This window comes from Suricata suricatta, chromosome 12 (assembly GCF_006229205.1).
Source record: "Suricata suricatta isolate VVHF042 chromosome 12, meerkat_22Aug2017_6uvM2_HiC, whole genome shotgun sequence".
In the NCBI taxonomy this organism is placed as follows: domain Eukaryota; kingdom Metazoa; phylum Chordata; class Mammalia; order Carnivora; family Herpestidae; genus Suricata; species Suricata suricatta.
In genome coordinates this window covers 49,017,652-49,033,588 of record NC_043711.1, presented here as the reverse complement: position 1 = coordinate 49,033,588, position 15,937 = coordinate 49,017,652, and the positions used below count along the sequence as shown (strand labels likewise).

At 46.9% G+C, this 15,937-nt stretch overlaps 1 protein-coding gene across 5 annotated transcripts in view; it reads left to right on the top strand.

Annotated features, from left to right (window-relative positions):
- Positions 1–15,937, top strand: part of SRGAP3 (SLIT-ROBO Rho GTPase activating protein 3) — a 253,404-nt gene that overhangs the window by 126,601 nt on the left and 110,866 nt on the right. For all 5 annotated transcript variants that reach the window (XM_029916799.1, XM_029916797.1, XM_029916796.1 and 2 more), the window contains exon 3: positions 14,355–14,517. In XM_029916799.1, coding sequence (XP_029772659.1) covers positions 14,355–14,517 — 163 coding nt within the window. The remainder of the gene's footprint in view (positions 1–14,354; positions 14,518–15,937) is intronic.

Genomic DNA, 15,937 nt, shown 5'->3' with positions numbered 1-15,937 from the left:
TTTGGACAGCTGTCGGGGTGGGGGGAGCAACAGAGAATTCTATTCAGATATGTTTGAAATTGGGAAAGTCGGATTTTGGAAAGAACTGGGAGGTGCGTGGCTAGCTAATGAACAATGTTTAATAGTCTATGCGAAGAAGGTTTGGAGCGGGCCTCAGCTTCACGGAGCAGTCAGCAGGGAGGATTCCAGCGAGCAATTAATGTTTTCTCACAGATGTAGTATTTCCCTAAAAAGATGCTATAATTTAGATTTAGCCTTTCAGGTGAAACCTAAGCAGAGAAGCACTTTTGTAGCAGGTAAGTGGAGCCTGTGAGTGGACTGAGGATTCAGAATGGAAAGGTTTGCTTAGACCAAGGTGAGGATGAGGGGGAAGGCCCTCCAGGTGGGGCTCCTGTCTCCATTCATAGCCACTGCCGTCACTATGACTAGTGTCACACTAGTAATAGCTGTCCAGTAATACTTCCCAGGGCTGATATTCTTTTAGTACAGGGTGCCAGCCACACCTTTCCTGGTTGCTCGGTGCCGTGCTGTGTGGGCTATTTAACCCTTGCGATACCCCTCACATCCACATTACTGCATGCCAAGTGTTCCATTAGATCTTTCACATGTGTGGCCTCATTTAACTTTTTGTGGTAAACATTGTGACCTCTGAGGCAGGTACTATCCTGCCTTTCTCACTGAAGACATTGAGGTTTTGAGACATTAAGTCTGTTGCTCAAAAGGACATGGCTAGAGCAGGTACATGGCAGAGTTAGAATTCTGATCTTGGTTTTTCTGGCTCCAAAGTGCAAAACTGCTTCAAGCTGCATGACTTTGGGTATCCCCTTACTTCTCTGGGAAGCCATCCAGCAGTCTAGACCAGTCCTCCATGTATAGGCGTTGCGGGTTCCCTTCTCTCCTCCCGAGCAGCTCTGGCTCATCCCAGGAGGGCCAGCTGGGGCCTCATTTCCTCTGGGAAGCCCCTGCTGTAGACCCCAGGCCCACAGTCAGCTGCTCCTCCTCTGGCCTCCCACGGCGATCTGTGTGTCACTCACATTATTACTATCAGATTCTCAAGGAACGTTCCAGTTCATATGTCTGGTTCTCCCATTTGGGTCTGCCAGCTGTTTAAATGCAAGGGGTTGCTTCTAGTCTCTCTCTCTCCCTTTCTGATCAATGATAGAAGATTTTTGAATGAATAATTGGAAAGACCAAGATATTACCAAATATTTCCTTCAAACACATGAAGGAAATAGCTTATTTGGTGTGGCTACAGAAAGGGGAGCGGTGAGGTCCAAGGATAGCATTTTCAGAGAAACAGTATCACCTCGACCTAGAGAACATTCCGCTAGCCAGAGCTGTCCAGCAGGGAAAAGGCGGCCTTGAGGATGTGAGTTCCCTGTCTGCAGAGGGGTGCACTCAAAGATCCAGTTTTATAAGTGGGCATTTCCGCCACATAAGGGATGGTCAGACCAGATTGGTGTTCCTCAAAATGAGGGTGCGATCACTGATAGCACATGAACCATAAACAATAAACTGAAGTATTCAGTTCTCTTCCAGACTCTGTGTTTGGTTCAAGGAGACCATCTCAGTTTGGTTACTAGTGTGCTGCTATGCTTCCCTAATCCCCCTTTTTACAAATAGACAACAGACTTCAGGCACCAGCATCTGCCTAGGATTGAATGATGCTATTTTGTTTTCCTTGCACCTACTTCTTCAGTTAACTTTCTGTTTATGGCAAGAGATGCTGGTTTTTTAAAATGTATTTTAACTAAGACTGAGGAAAGCCCTTTGCAAATAGATTCATTTAAGTAAAAAAATAAATAATTAACAGGGTGGTATTAAACAGGAAGGGCAAAAAGCCCGAAGCCCATGGAAGACCCCCCAGGAGCCATTCTAGCCCCTCCTGGAGTGAACGCCTCGCATCACTACCCTTTCCATTTTCCATCATTCTGTTTTCATTCCTGGGAGGGACTCTAAGGCAGGGGTCTCAGCCTAAACCATGGTCTTTGCAACAGCCACAGCCCCTTTTTCTCCTTCCAAGTTTTCCCTTCTGGCCCTTTTCTAGATCCTACACCAGCTTTCCTGGAATCTTCAGAGACTATAATTAGCAACTTTCAAAGAATTAACCAGGATGTGGTTTATTTATATATGATATGCTTTATATAAATCTATATGTGCATATCATTTAAACTTTATTCTAAAAATGAAAATAGATGATGTAATAAAATGGACTTCATTTAAAAATTTTTTATGGCCATTTGCATTTTATTTATAACTGCATTTGAAAGCACGCTTGCCATTCCTCATTAGGCATTGTGGTGTTTGATACAATCAGAGGAAAGAAGCCTGCTGATTCCTAAGCCCATGACCCACTCTAAGCCCACTCTCCTCTCCATTCACTTCTAGACATGATATCTACTGTTAATCTCTTTTAAAGTATAGTTTATTGTCAAGTTGGCTAACATACAGTGGATACAGTGTGCTTTTGGTTTTGGAGGTAGATTCCCATGATTCATCGCTTATATATAAAACCCAGTGCTCATCCCAACAAGTGCCCTCCTCAATGCCCATCTCCCACTTTCCCTTCTCCCTCACCCCCATCAATCTTCAGTTTGTTCTCTGTGTTTTAGAGTCTCTAATGGTTTGTCTCCCTCCTTCTCTGTTTGAAATTATTTTTTTCCCTTCCCTTCCCCCATGGTCTTCTGTTAAGTTTCTCACATTCCACATATTAGTGAAAACATATGATATCTGTCTTTCTCTGACTGACTTATTTCACTTGGCATAATACCCTCCAGTTCCATCCATGTTGTTGCAAATGGCAGGATTTCATTCTTTCTCATTGCCAAGTAGTATTCCATTGTGTATATAAACGACATCTTGTAAAGGAGATTTTAATAAGCAGTAATATGCAGGGGTTTACTTTTGACTCGATTCCATTAGACAAATAAGATAATAATGACTTTTGAAGATTATATACTACCTTCCTTACACATTGCAAATTACTTCTCCAGCCTTAGTTGCTTAAATCCTCCCAAGAATCCTAGTGGAGCTGGGAGTTAGAAAAAGTGTCATCATTCCCACCTGACACACAAGGGACCTGAAGGCTGGACAGGGTGAGTTTTGGTTTAGGATCCACAGGTGAGCAGTAAAAGAACCTATCAGAGGAGCCATGGGTCAGGGTGACCACTGCATATATAATGGTGCGCTCATTTTGCAGATGGATAAACCAAGGCAAAGGAGTCTGTAGGGAAATAGAAGATGAGGTTGTCTGGGCTTTGCCATTGAGGCAGAGATTTTCATTTTGGCACCAAGGATACTTTTAGCAAGTTCAAGGGGAGCTCAGAGGTACTACTGGACAGCAGACCCTGTGTGCTGTTACTTTGAGGTGTGAGAATGAGGGAATGAGTAAGTCATTCTGCCCCAGGGTGGAGGGCAAGTCCCAGGACCATTTGCATTGGGTCTTGAAGTATACATGAGAGTTCACAGTGAGGGAGGAAAACCAGCACTTGTAGAAAACCTACTATGGAGTCGTATGTCTATATACATCCATTGTTGGACTTTCCTAATAACCTAGTGAAGTGCTAATGGTAATAATAGTGATGATAATAATAACTATAATAATTATCATATGCAGGGCACCTGGGTGGCTCAGTCGGTTAGGCGTCCAGCTTCGGCTCAGGTCATGATCTCATGGTTCGTGGGTTCGAGCCCCATGTCAGGCTCTGTGCTGACAGCTCAGAGCCTGGAGCCTGTTTCAGATTCTGTGTCTTCCTCTCTCTCTGACCCTCCCCTGCTTGTGTGTCTCTCTCTGTCTCTCGAAAATAAATAAAAAAACAAAAAAATTAAAAAAAAATAAAATAATTATCATATGCTGGGTTTGATGCTAAGAGCATCCCATGAATTACCTCATTCAGTTCTTAAGGCGCCATTGTGAAGTAGGTCTTATCAACCCTATTTTACAAAAATGGAAAGAAAAGGTCTAATTAACTTCCCAAGTTCACTCAGCTGGCGAGGGAGAACTGGGATTTGAGCCCCAGCCTTTGACTGGGCACCGCAGCATGGTTAAGCAGATCCTGCCTTGGCCAGGTGACCCAATGAATGTAGTCCTTCTGCTTCCGAATTATTCTGTCTCAGGGCTGGCATCAGCCAAAGGTAACTTCTAGTCAGTGGATTTCAATTCACTCTCCTTTGCCTAAAACTCCCACTCACTGTCTGTTGTGATGGCTCTGAGGAGAAGCCCCCAGGATAAACTCTTCCTCTTCACTTGGATGGCTGCTCTGCTTCCCATTTGGCCTTCATACCTCAGTAATCTCATCATTGGCCCACTTAAAACATTCATTCAGCCTTGACCTATGAGGTCCTTCCTGCCACAGCTGCCTCTGCTTCCACTGTGCCTTCCCTCAGCCCTGCTCTAGACACTTAGCCCCAGAATAGCCCATGTCCTATCTGACTTGACAGCTTCACATTCAGGCTTCCCTCTGCCTTGCAGGATGCTCCCATCTTCTCCCTTTGCAGTTGGCAAACCCTCTTGCCTACTTCAAGGCCCAATGCAAATGCTCCTGTGACTTTCTCTCTACCCTGAGGCAGAATTAGCCCCTCCCTCCCTCCTCTGGGATCCCATTCCTCACACAGCATAACATAGTAGGTGTCTGTTACTCTCTCCTGCTTAGCATCCCTCCTCCTTTCTTCTGATAACAGCATTGAGATTTTCCTCTGGGAAATCATCCCTGAGCAATGTTGAGTCTGTGACCGGCTCTGTATCACCTTGGTTACAGAGCTATAATCTAATAAAATGTAATTCCAGGACTTTCAGTGGGCTGATGTTGGGGGCGGGGAGGAGGCTGTCTTTCTACTGGGATTACTGGCAGCCAGGGTATTTTTGATCTGTAGAGGGCCTGTCTGAGAGTGAAGCCAACACAGAGAGAGGAAAGCAGAACCAAGAGATGGGGAAACCAAGACCAGATCCTGAGAGCATCCTTTGAGCTCCTGGATCTAGCTATTCCTGAGGCCAACTCCCTCCTATTCCTTTATATTTTTTTATTCAAATGTTTTATCCTTTAAATTTTCCCTCCTCCCACTCACTATCATTTTTGCTTAAGCCAGTATGTATATTTGTCACTTAAACCAGAGGAATTCAGACCAATAGCCATAGTAATTCTTGGTTTGTGTGAATTTTACCTGTTAGACTGTGAGCCTTCACAAGGCACATCTAATCATCTTTTTAATCCACTGTGACTAAACTATCTCTAGCACATGTCAGAGATTTAAATATTAGAAGAGTGTGTAAGTGAACAGGTGAATGAATGAATGAGTGAGATTCTGCCACAGGTTATGGAGGAATACAAGGATATACAAGAGACTGTTCCTGCCTTCAAGGAGCTTCTAGAATAAGCAAAGGAGCAAGCCCCATATATGTAGAGTGGCATTTGATGAGCTAAGCAACAACATAAAAGGTGTCTGGAGGTTAACTATCTGATCTAAATGGTGGTTTAGAGAGATCTCAGGTAATTGCCGAAGGAAAAGGTTTTGAACAAGACTTCAGAGAGTGGGCTTTTGCCGTGTGGAAAGGGTAGGGGAAGGCATTCAGAGTGAGTGAAGACACAGTGTTCACAGGTGCCAAAGCAAGAATGCCCATGAGCTAGGAAGAGCTGGCTACCCCCTTCCGGGTTTCAGCAGCCTCGTTCTGTCATTAAAAAAATTTTTTTAGTGTTTCTATTTATCTTTGAGAGAGAGAGAGACAGCGTGAGCAGGGGAAGGTCAGAGAGAGAGGGAGACACAGAATCCGAAGACAGGTTCCAGGCTCTGAGCTAGCTGTCAGCACAGAGCTTGATGCAGGGCTCAAACCCACGAACCGTGGGATCATGACTTGAGCCGAAGTCGGAGGCTTAACCAACTGAGCCACCCAGGCGCCCCTATTGTTCTGTCATTGAAGATACAAACATGAAGGGTTCTGTGTAATGGCTATTCACTATTTTCATTTTTGTGCATCTTTGTAAGGCTTTTCAAATAATTAAGTTGGGGAATTGTGAACAAAAAAGCCTCTGTCAGTTCATGTGTGTGCATTTTGGCTTTGGAAAATATAGTCGATGTCATTAACATTTGAAGACCCTCACTGGCCACTGAGTCAGTCCTCCACCCATATGATAGATGAGACAGTAGAGCCTCAGAGAGGTAGACAAGCCCAAAATATACAGCTGATTAGCAGCAGAGTTTAATCAGAGTCAGAACCTCTCCAACTCACAATACAATGGCCTGATTCCTTGGGAGGTAAAAAAAAATAAATACATAAAGATAAATAAAGAAACCTATCCCTGGCTTAGGGCTTCATCCACTGCCTGGAGAAGGTTTGAATTGTGTCTTCCAAAAATTTCACATGTTGGAGTCCTAACCCCAGAACCTTAGAATGTGACCTTATATGGAAATAGGGTCTTTGCAGAGATAATCAAGTTAACCTGGGCATAGGATGGGCCCTCACCCAGCATGACTGATGTCCTTATAAAAAGGGGATATTTGGACACAGACACAGGGAAAACATCATGTGAACTCGAAGGCAGAGATTGGGGTGATATGTCTATAAGCCAAGCAACACAAAAGGTGGCCAGCAAACTACTGGAATCTAGAGGAGAGGCATGGAACTGGGTCTCCCTCACAGCCCGCAGAAGGAACCTACCTTGCTGCCACCTTGATCTCAGACTTGTAGCCTCCAGAACTGTGAGACAACACATTTCTGCTGTTTAAGCCCCCACTGTGGTGCTTTGTTGTAGCAGCTCTTTGTACAACAGTACCCAGCCTAGATGCTCATCCTGCCCCCCAGCTCATGCTACCTTTCCAGCCTTGTCTGCACCGCTGGTCAGCTCCTCTCTGCTCCCTCACCACACATGCCTTCTCTCAGTTTGACGAGGTGTCCATGCACATGGAGCCTTCACACTTACTGCCGGGACTGTTCCCCTTTATCCATGGATTACGCTGAAATCTGCCCATCCTTCTGATTCCAGCTTATCCTTCTGGATACTTTTCATTTCTTCAGCCAACTCTATGCCCAGTCCTGCCAGAGAAACAGTGGTGAACATAACAGACAAGCTTGAGAGAAGTCAGAGACCAGAAGCAGAAAGTAAATGAATAGGGCAAATCTCAGGAATGGGAGTATGGTAATGACAATAAAATAGGGGTTTGTGCTAGGGACCAGGGAGCCCCTGAGGATCAGCCCCTCACGCAGGAGAAACATCTCAAATGAAGCCTTGATGATAAGAAGGACCAGCATGGTCAACAGATACCCACTTTTACCTCCGTGGGGTGAGGTAAGCCCCCATTATAGACCCTTGAGGGATCATGCATTTCTCCCTCATCACCCCTACCACTGATACAATTTTCTGTTCATTTATGTGATTATTTGATTATCACCTGAGGCCCCCACTGGACTGAACAGTCCATGAATCAGGGAGTGTGACCCATTTTGCTTACCATTGCCTGGCACACACGATGGCACTCAGGTAATATTTGTGGACTTAATGATTCACGCTCCAAGCAAGGGCAAAGGATTCCAAATCCTGCTCAGGGAACCTTAGGTATCAAGAGGTTACTCATATCTTTTGGGCCCTGGAACTAATTGAGAGAGCTCTTTCCAGGGGCAGCTTTGCTGGCAGTCTGCAGAGCAAACCAGTGTAAGCCCCAAAAAACGTCCTAGAAGGGAGCCGGAAGCCAGAGGCAGGGATTTGGCGTCTTGGGGATGGTGTCAGCTGCAAGAGCCTGCCTCTCTCCCGGAGGAATCACAGTCCCAGGGCAGTAGATTTGGATTCATCTGCAGTGTGGGGCTCTGCAGGTTTGGAAATGGGTTCTGTTTGCTAAGTGGAATTTTCCAGCCCCCAGCTGAGAAGCAGGAGAAGCTGGCTCACTGCTAATTTCATTTCCCTAGCTCACCAGCTTGGCAAGGCCTTGCTCCTCCAAGCTGCATTTTCTTGGAGCCTCATACCCAGAAACTCTAGCCAAAGAAAGAAAGCTGTGACTCACCAGAAATTTTCATTGCTGTTTTCCGGCCAGAAGAATAGAAAATAAAGAAAATATATATACATATATATGTGAAAGTTCTCACATATATATGCATATGCCTGCTGCTTCTGCCTGCTGCATAGATACTGGGATGCAAGATTGGAAAGCAGAAAAGCTGCTCAAGATGTGCGTTAGAGGAGAGAGCTCTGGCTAGGTTCACTGTGACATCTTCCAAAAGTGTGGCTATAGCCGGCGAAATGAGTGCTGGAATGGAGAGCTGGGTTTCAGGTCACAGGGGTTGCATTCTCAAAAGGGACAGGTAACCCCCTGTAAAAGGAAGGCTGGTGTCCAGCTCTTCCACGTGTGGTTGGGTGCTTCTTCCTGGGGCTCCGGTATAATCCAGATGGCCAGTGGGATGGTGATCGATGCACAGGCCTGAGCCCTCAAGACCCGGCACCTGTCCCCTCCTCTGCTTTGCTTCCTGGGCTCCAGCCACATTGGACTTTATTCAGTTCCTTAAATGCACCATGCTCTGCCACACTTGTCCATTCTCTTCCCTTTGCCTGGGCCCTTGTCCCTGAGCCTCGCCTCCCACCCTCTTTACCAAGCTTCCTGTTCTCTTCCCTTAGAGCCCAGCCTGGATACCCCTTCCTCAGGGATACTTCAGAGACTCCCAGGCCAGGTCCTCTTGTTATGGGCTCCCATGGCACCATGCTGTCTAGCACTTCCTGCAGTTGTGACTTGACACACATTTGCAGGATTTCTTGAGGTGTGTCTGTCTCTCCCACTAGACTATAAACTCTACAGAGACAAGAACTGTGTCTGTTGTGCTCAAAATTATATCCCTGGGGTATGGATGACATGAAATATTCAATAAAAAGTGTATTGAGTGGAATGAACAGCTGCGTGAATGACCATGGAACTGCTTTCTGGTGTTTAATCCCAAGGCTAATGGGACCATTTGAGTAGCTAGAACACAGGGGTTATGCACAAACCTGCATAACGTCATGGAGGCAGTGTGTTGGACACAGGTGAGCCCTCACCCTCAAGTCCAGGTATCTTTCTGGTTTGCCATGCTGGGTTCCATCTGTGGCTCTTGCTGTTTCTTTCTGACATGGTGAGAGCCTGGCACCATTGTGGCCAAGGCGATGGATGGCAGCTTTCCACAGAGCAGTCAGTTCCGCCCCTGACCCTGGCTGTGGACAGCCCTGTTCCCCCTCAGCCTTGTAGTCTATGAATGAGCTGCCCCACTCGAAGGGAACCAGGGCTGGGAGAAGGTGAGGCCAGCAGAATGAGCAGAACTCCCATTCTGGAATAGACCAAGTGGATGGTGGCGGGCCAGGTCTGCATCTCTGCAGAGAAGGATGGGCCAGCCCATCATCACCATCCTAGGTGATGGTGGGCTCCTGAGAATTTGTCCCTTCTGCCACATGGCCATGCACATTTGTAAAGAGTTCCATGTCATTCCATGGTTTCAAATAGCATCTGAGTGCTCGGTGCCAGCTTCTCCATTTGTTTCTCTAGCCCAGATACCACCATCTGGGTGTTCCCTAAGCCCTGTTCAAACCAAGTGCCTCTCCATCCCTGCCTGCCTCACCACTGCCCTGCTCCTCCTCACCATAGCAGAGCAGAGCCACCCCTGCTCTCCCAAAGTGCCCAACCCAGGAAACCTGGGAATCTTCTGGACATCTCCTCCTCCCTCTCTGGTCCCATCTCAAAGTCCAACTGATCAATCTCCAGGCCCAGTCTGTTCAGTACCTAGGTATTTCTTGAATCCTTCATCTTCTCTCTTGGCCCCTTGGAGCCCATTCTCCACAGAGTAGCCGAAGCTAGAGTCTGCAAATGCAATTTTATCCTTTCACTCGCCTACTCTAGATTCTTCAGTGGCCCCCCACTGACTTGAGGACAAAGCTCAAACTCTGTAGTGGAGCTTATAAAGGCCCCTATGTGGCCTCTGTCTGATTCTCCAGTCTCCCACCTCCACCCCAGAATGCCATGCCTGAGCCTCCCTCGACTATGTTCTACTCCCCCATATGCTCTCTCCAGCCTCCCCCTGGGCCTTTGTTCACCATATTCCTCCATCTAGAAAGCTCTCTCTAACTTCAGTGCAGCCTTTAGTGTTCAGTCTAGAAAGTGCTTCCTCTGGGAAGCCATCCATTACCTCACCACCAACCTCACCACCAAATGTGAGCAAAGGGGCCCTCCTGTGCTCCATAGCTCCTTCTCATGACAACATGTATGAGCCTGGGTCATCATTTTCTGTTCCCCTGTGTGTCCCCTCACTTGAGTGGAAGGCACGTAGGGACAAGGTCTCGCCTGCTCTGGTCCCTGCTGCATCTTCAGCACCTCACTGTGCCTGGTCTTTACACACAGACGGTGAATGAGTGAAGAAGCCTGAGAGAACCAAGACCCTCGTCTTCCCAGCAGCTGCTCACTTTAGCTTGACGAATCCTTGGTTGCTTTCGGGTAACTTTCTCCTGCTAGCCTCCACTCATCCTGCCTCCCTGTGGGACTCTGTCAGAGATTGCTGCAATTTTCTCCTGCCCACAGCTTCTGATGAGGAGGGGCTGTGCAGTCTTTCTCTGACCGAGTCTCTCTGACCAGGGTACCTCATTTCATGGCCCCCAAGCCATGCCAGCACTTCTGTACCCTTTCAAGATCACTTGCCTTCTTTCTCCCCCACCTGAAATTCACCTTCTGGCTGTGACTTCCATAAATTTTGTGCATTGAATTCCCTGATGCTGTTCAATTTTTGCATCCCAGACTGAGCTAAGCCCCTGAAGTAATTTGAGTAACAGCTCAATTATCTCATCTCTCTCTTAATCTTTCCATTTCTATCAGGAAGCAGTGAAAAATGGGATGTGCAAAGTATTTTTTGCCCAACCTGCTTCTCCCTTGCAGTTGTATCTCAGTTTGTGTCATCGGCATCCACCAGTTGCCTGAGATCCAAGCCTTGGAATCACTCTCCTCTCCTCCCTCCTTCTTCCTCTCTATTTCTTCCAGCTCTCCACGATGATCTGCACTCCCATGGAGGTGTCTCAAGTCCCCCCTTCTCTGGCCACATTGCCCCCCCACCAGGCCCTCATCATCTCTCTTCTCCTAGACTTAGGTCACCTCCTGACTGCTCCCCCTCTCTCAGCCCCATGCTTTTGTCTACACCACCCATCCTGCCATACACTCATCCATTTATCAGTCACTCATCTGTCTACCCATCCATTCATCCACTAATTCACTCATCCACCTACCCACCCACTCATTTACCCATCCATCCACTTACTCATGTATTTCCCCATCCACCCATTTATCCACTCATCCATCCATCCATCCATCCATCCATCCATCATCCATCCATCCTGCAGTCTGCCTTCGGTGATCTTAACCTCTGCTTAAGTAACTTTCATGACCCCTCACTGCCTACAGCAGGCATTCTTAGTCATGGCTACACATTAGAATCTTACAGAAAATGTTTTAAAAATACCAATACTTGGGGCACCTGGGTGGCTCAGTTGATTAAGCACCCAACTTTGTCTCGGGTCATGATTTCACAGTTTGTGAGTTTGAGCCCCATGTTGGGCTCTGTGCTGACAGCTCAGAGCCTGGAGCCTGCTTTGGATTCTCTCTCTGCCCCTCTCCTGCTCTTGCTCTGTCTCTCTCAAAGATAAATAAACATTAGAAAAAAATTTTTTTAAATACCAATACTAAAGCTTTACTCCTAGAGATTCTGATTTAGTTGGTCTTGAATTGGGCCTGGCTCTTGGTGTTTTCTTAAAACTCTGCAGGTGATTCTAATGTACAGCTAGGTAGAGAACCATGTGACCTAGGGGATAAATTCCAACCTCACCAGCTTGGCATTCGTTGCTCCCCACAATCAAGCCCATACTCTGTCCCTCCAGCCTCATGTCCTACTAGTCCTTCCTTAACATATTTGAAATTCTGGCTCTACTGAGCCACTTACCTATCTTTCTGTCCATGGTGCCCTATGCTTACAATATATCTCTCTCTGCTCGGTTTGGAAAGCTCCTACCCATTCTTAAAGACCCAGCACAAATGTGTACTTTTCTCATGGGACTCTCTTCTACAGCATCTACTATGAATCAGGCATGTTCCTGATGAACAGAACAGTCTCTCCTCTGGAAGAACTTACAGTAGGATGGGGGATGGGGATGGAAACTCCTTCAGGCAAATGTTCTCAAACCTGAGTGTGTTAGAACACCCAGGGGCTGGTTGAAACACAGATGCTGGGCCTACTCCTAGGGTTTCTTATTAAGTGGCCCGGGGTGGCCCAGAGAACTTGCACTTCCAACAAGTTCTTGGCTGATGCCAGTGCTGCTTGTCCAGGTACCACAGTTTGAGAACCCATGCCTTAGCGTTTGACACAGGTGTGCTCTTTGTGGGGGTATCACTGCAGCTGAGACCGAGAGGAAGAGAAGGAGGCAGTCACAAGAAGAGCAGGGGCTCACGCATTCCAGATGGAGAGAACAGCATGCATGAAGGCCCCAAGTGGGTGGGAACCTGGCACAAAGGAAGGGGGGACTGCATGCCCAGGATGTGGAGAGCACAGGGGAGAGTGGTGCCTTCTCCACCTTCTCAAGCAGAACTGATGCTCCTGGTGTGTCCATTATAGCACTTTCTCACCATCCACTGTAATCCTTTCCTCTGCCTCAGCCACTTGAAAAGGAGCCCCTCCAAGGCATGTCTGCATCACGGTCACCCACAGCCCACCCGAGACCTGACACTGAGTAAATGCTGAGGGAATTGGGCTGGGTGGTTGGGTTTTTGTGTGTTCTAGCTTTTTCTCTAGGCTACAAGCAAGGAAGCAATTTGTTAATTTTTTTTACTATGGCAGCCTATCTCTTCCTTTTACTTTAGGCATTTTCCACCATAACCATCCTCTACACACTCTTCTCCCCGATTCCTGCTATGTAGGCAGTGTTTTAGCCTATTTGGTGACAGCAAGAAAATTCCTGTCAGAGGCCCCTCCTCACCTGTCCTTCCCAAGCTCAGGTGTTCAAGTGGGGTATGGGGTGTGGGGGTGCTGCGGGTGCCCGGAGAGCATCAGGGCTGCACCCCCAGCACATCCACTTGGCTGTGGGGGGATGATGTGATCATAGTGAGAGTCAGCAGAATTCCCTTTTTCAGAATCCCTGGTAGTGGGCCACTGACTGCTTCTGTGGCCAGCCCTTGCGGGTGGCCCACCCTGAGGGCACGAGGGGAGAATGCAGGTGTAGGGGCAATGTAGAGGCCACTACCTTCACATGCAGATGGTACTCTCCCCCACATCCTGTCTTTCCAACATGTCCTTCCCACCCTGGGAAGTAGAGTAAGGGACGAATCAGGGCCAGAGGGCAAGAAGAACACAGCGCAACACCACATGTGGCAACATGAGATTATCAGTTTCTAATTGCCCTTCCCTCCTTCTTTCTGGAGGGTAGGATGTACACACACACACACACACACACACACACACACACACACACACCCTTTACTGAGGCCAACAGAAGGGCTCTGGAGAAAGTGTACATAAGAGAGGGATATTCCCCCATTTCATTTTTCAGAAACATCCCATTTCTCAAACCTTTGGAAACTATGGTATGTAGATATCTGGTTCTCAGACTTTAGCTTGAATCAGAATCCCCTAGAGGGTGTGTTAAAAACCAGATTGCTGCCTCTAGCATTTCTGATTCAGCAGGTCTGGAATGGGGCTCGAGAATCTGTATTTCTAGCAAGATCTCTGGTGATGTTGCTGCTGGTTTGAGGACCACACTTTGAGAACCCATGCTTTAGCAAAATACCCACTTAGAGGCTGCTAAGACCTATCAGTTGTTACTGGAAAGAGATATGTCTTGTATGTACTTTACTCAAGCATCCCATTTGGAAGTTGGGTTAACATCCTCCCAAATACAGACCATGAAACCCTTTAAGCCCCCACCTCCACTGGGAGACAAAGATGTGTTTCCAAGAAGCCAAGACACAGAAGCTGACCCGGAAGAGAACAAAGGGACTGGGGGAGTCAGGGGAGGGTCCACTTTAGTTTTTCCACTGCATAGTTTTAGAACTAATATGGGTATTTCAAACACAATTAGTTGAGTGTTTCTTAGCCTCATGGAAGGCAGCTTCTGCCCAGAAGGGAGGAATGCACATAGCAAATGCCACATGCAGTGGGAGAGGAGAATGGGATAGGACTTAGAACCCAAAGACCTGGGTTTGGCCCCTGCACTGCTCTGGAACCTTGGGGGGATCGCTTCACTAGCTGTCAGTGTGTTCCAATGAAACTGAACTTAAAAGGGCCCCATGAGGGTCAAAAGAGCTATAGTGAATGACAATGCAGAACACTGTGTGCATGACAGTTCCAGTGAGGCCAACCTGAGCTGCCTTGGTTTCCACAGGAAAGACCAGTACCTCCTCTCACCCGTGAACTGTTGGTATCTGGTCCTGCATCAGACCAGGCGGGAGAGTCGAGATCATGCCACCCTCAATGACATCTTCATGAACAATGTCATCGTCCGCCTCTCACAGATCAGCGAGGATGTCATCAGACTCTTCAAAAAGGTGGGCAAGCGGGCCACTCCACCTGCTCAGATATCTCTGTCCCAGGCTGGCCATGGCATCACTGCCAGCCAGGGTGGGATAGGGTTTGGGGAGGTGGGGCCAGGAGGGCAGGTATGCTGAAGGGTGCAAGGGGCAGAGGGCTGGACATGGTGTCCCAAGACTCTGAGTCTGAATCCTAGATATGGCTGGTGGCCTCAGCCACTTCCTCAACCACCCCCACAAAAATTAAAATCTCTGCATGGGTGGCAGATACTACACGCTCATTGCAGGAAATTTGGGAAAATGGACATGAGCACACACACACACATTAAAATCTCTTGGAATATTATCACTCTGCCATAATCACTTTGGTACCATAGGGATTTATTTATACATATAAATGCAAATACATTTTTATAAGTTCTCATATCTATTCATTTCCAGTGTACATTTCCCAAATGACATGAGCCTGCATGTATGACTTTACTATCTTATGTCACCTAAGAAATTATATGACACTGTATTACAAAATTTTGCAATGTCAATAAATATATTTCTGTACCATTTTAAAATGATTCCATAGAATTTCATGGTAGAGATTACCCAGACTTTTTAAACCAATCTTTTATTGCTGAACACTTAGGTTAATCTCCATTATTTTACTCTTAGAAATAATGCTGCTGTGAGCATCTTTGTATAAATACTTTTGTCACGGTCTCTGCTATTATCTTATGGTTGGTTTCTGCAACAGGAATTTTTGGGTCAAAAGTTTGCTCATTTTTAAGGCTTTTAAGACAGTGCTCGGTTGCTCTCAGAAAGGTTTTACCCATATAAATGCCGAGAAGTCAAGTGAGCAAGGAGCGGTCACTTGTATACGCTCTGAAGTCACTATTTCCCGAGCCCCCCGCACAGTGCCTGGCAGACAAGATGCTGTGTGTGATGTTTGTAGATCTGAACCCACTTTTGTGAACTTCAGTTTTCTGTCTGTAAATTGGGCTAGTCCTTTGGTTTCAATGAGCCTCATCTTCTGTGTCTATCAAATGGTTTTAAGGTCAACTACTTCCCAGGGGCAGTGTGAGGGTTAAAGGAGACAGTGCATGTGAAGGACAGGGAGGTGTTGACCAGGGTGTGGTTCTCGGGTCCAGAATTTTTCAATTTCTGGGTTCCTAGGTTCATAATCCTGGTTCCATCAATTATCAGCTGTGTGTCTTTGTGTGTTGTTACTTTAACTCTGTGCCTCAGCTTCTTCATTTGTGAGATGGGAATAAAAAGACACACAGGACCTTGGGGAAGATTAGCACAGGCCCTAATGTGTTCATGAGTTCAAGCCCTGTGTCAGGTTTTGTGCTGAGAGCACTGAATGCTGAGCCTGCTTCGGATTGTCTCCCTCTTTCTCTGACTCTCTCCCACTCTCTCTCTTTCTCTCTCTCTCTCTTCCTCT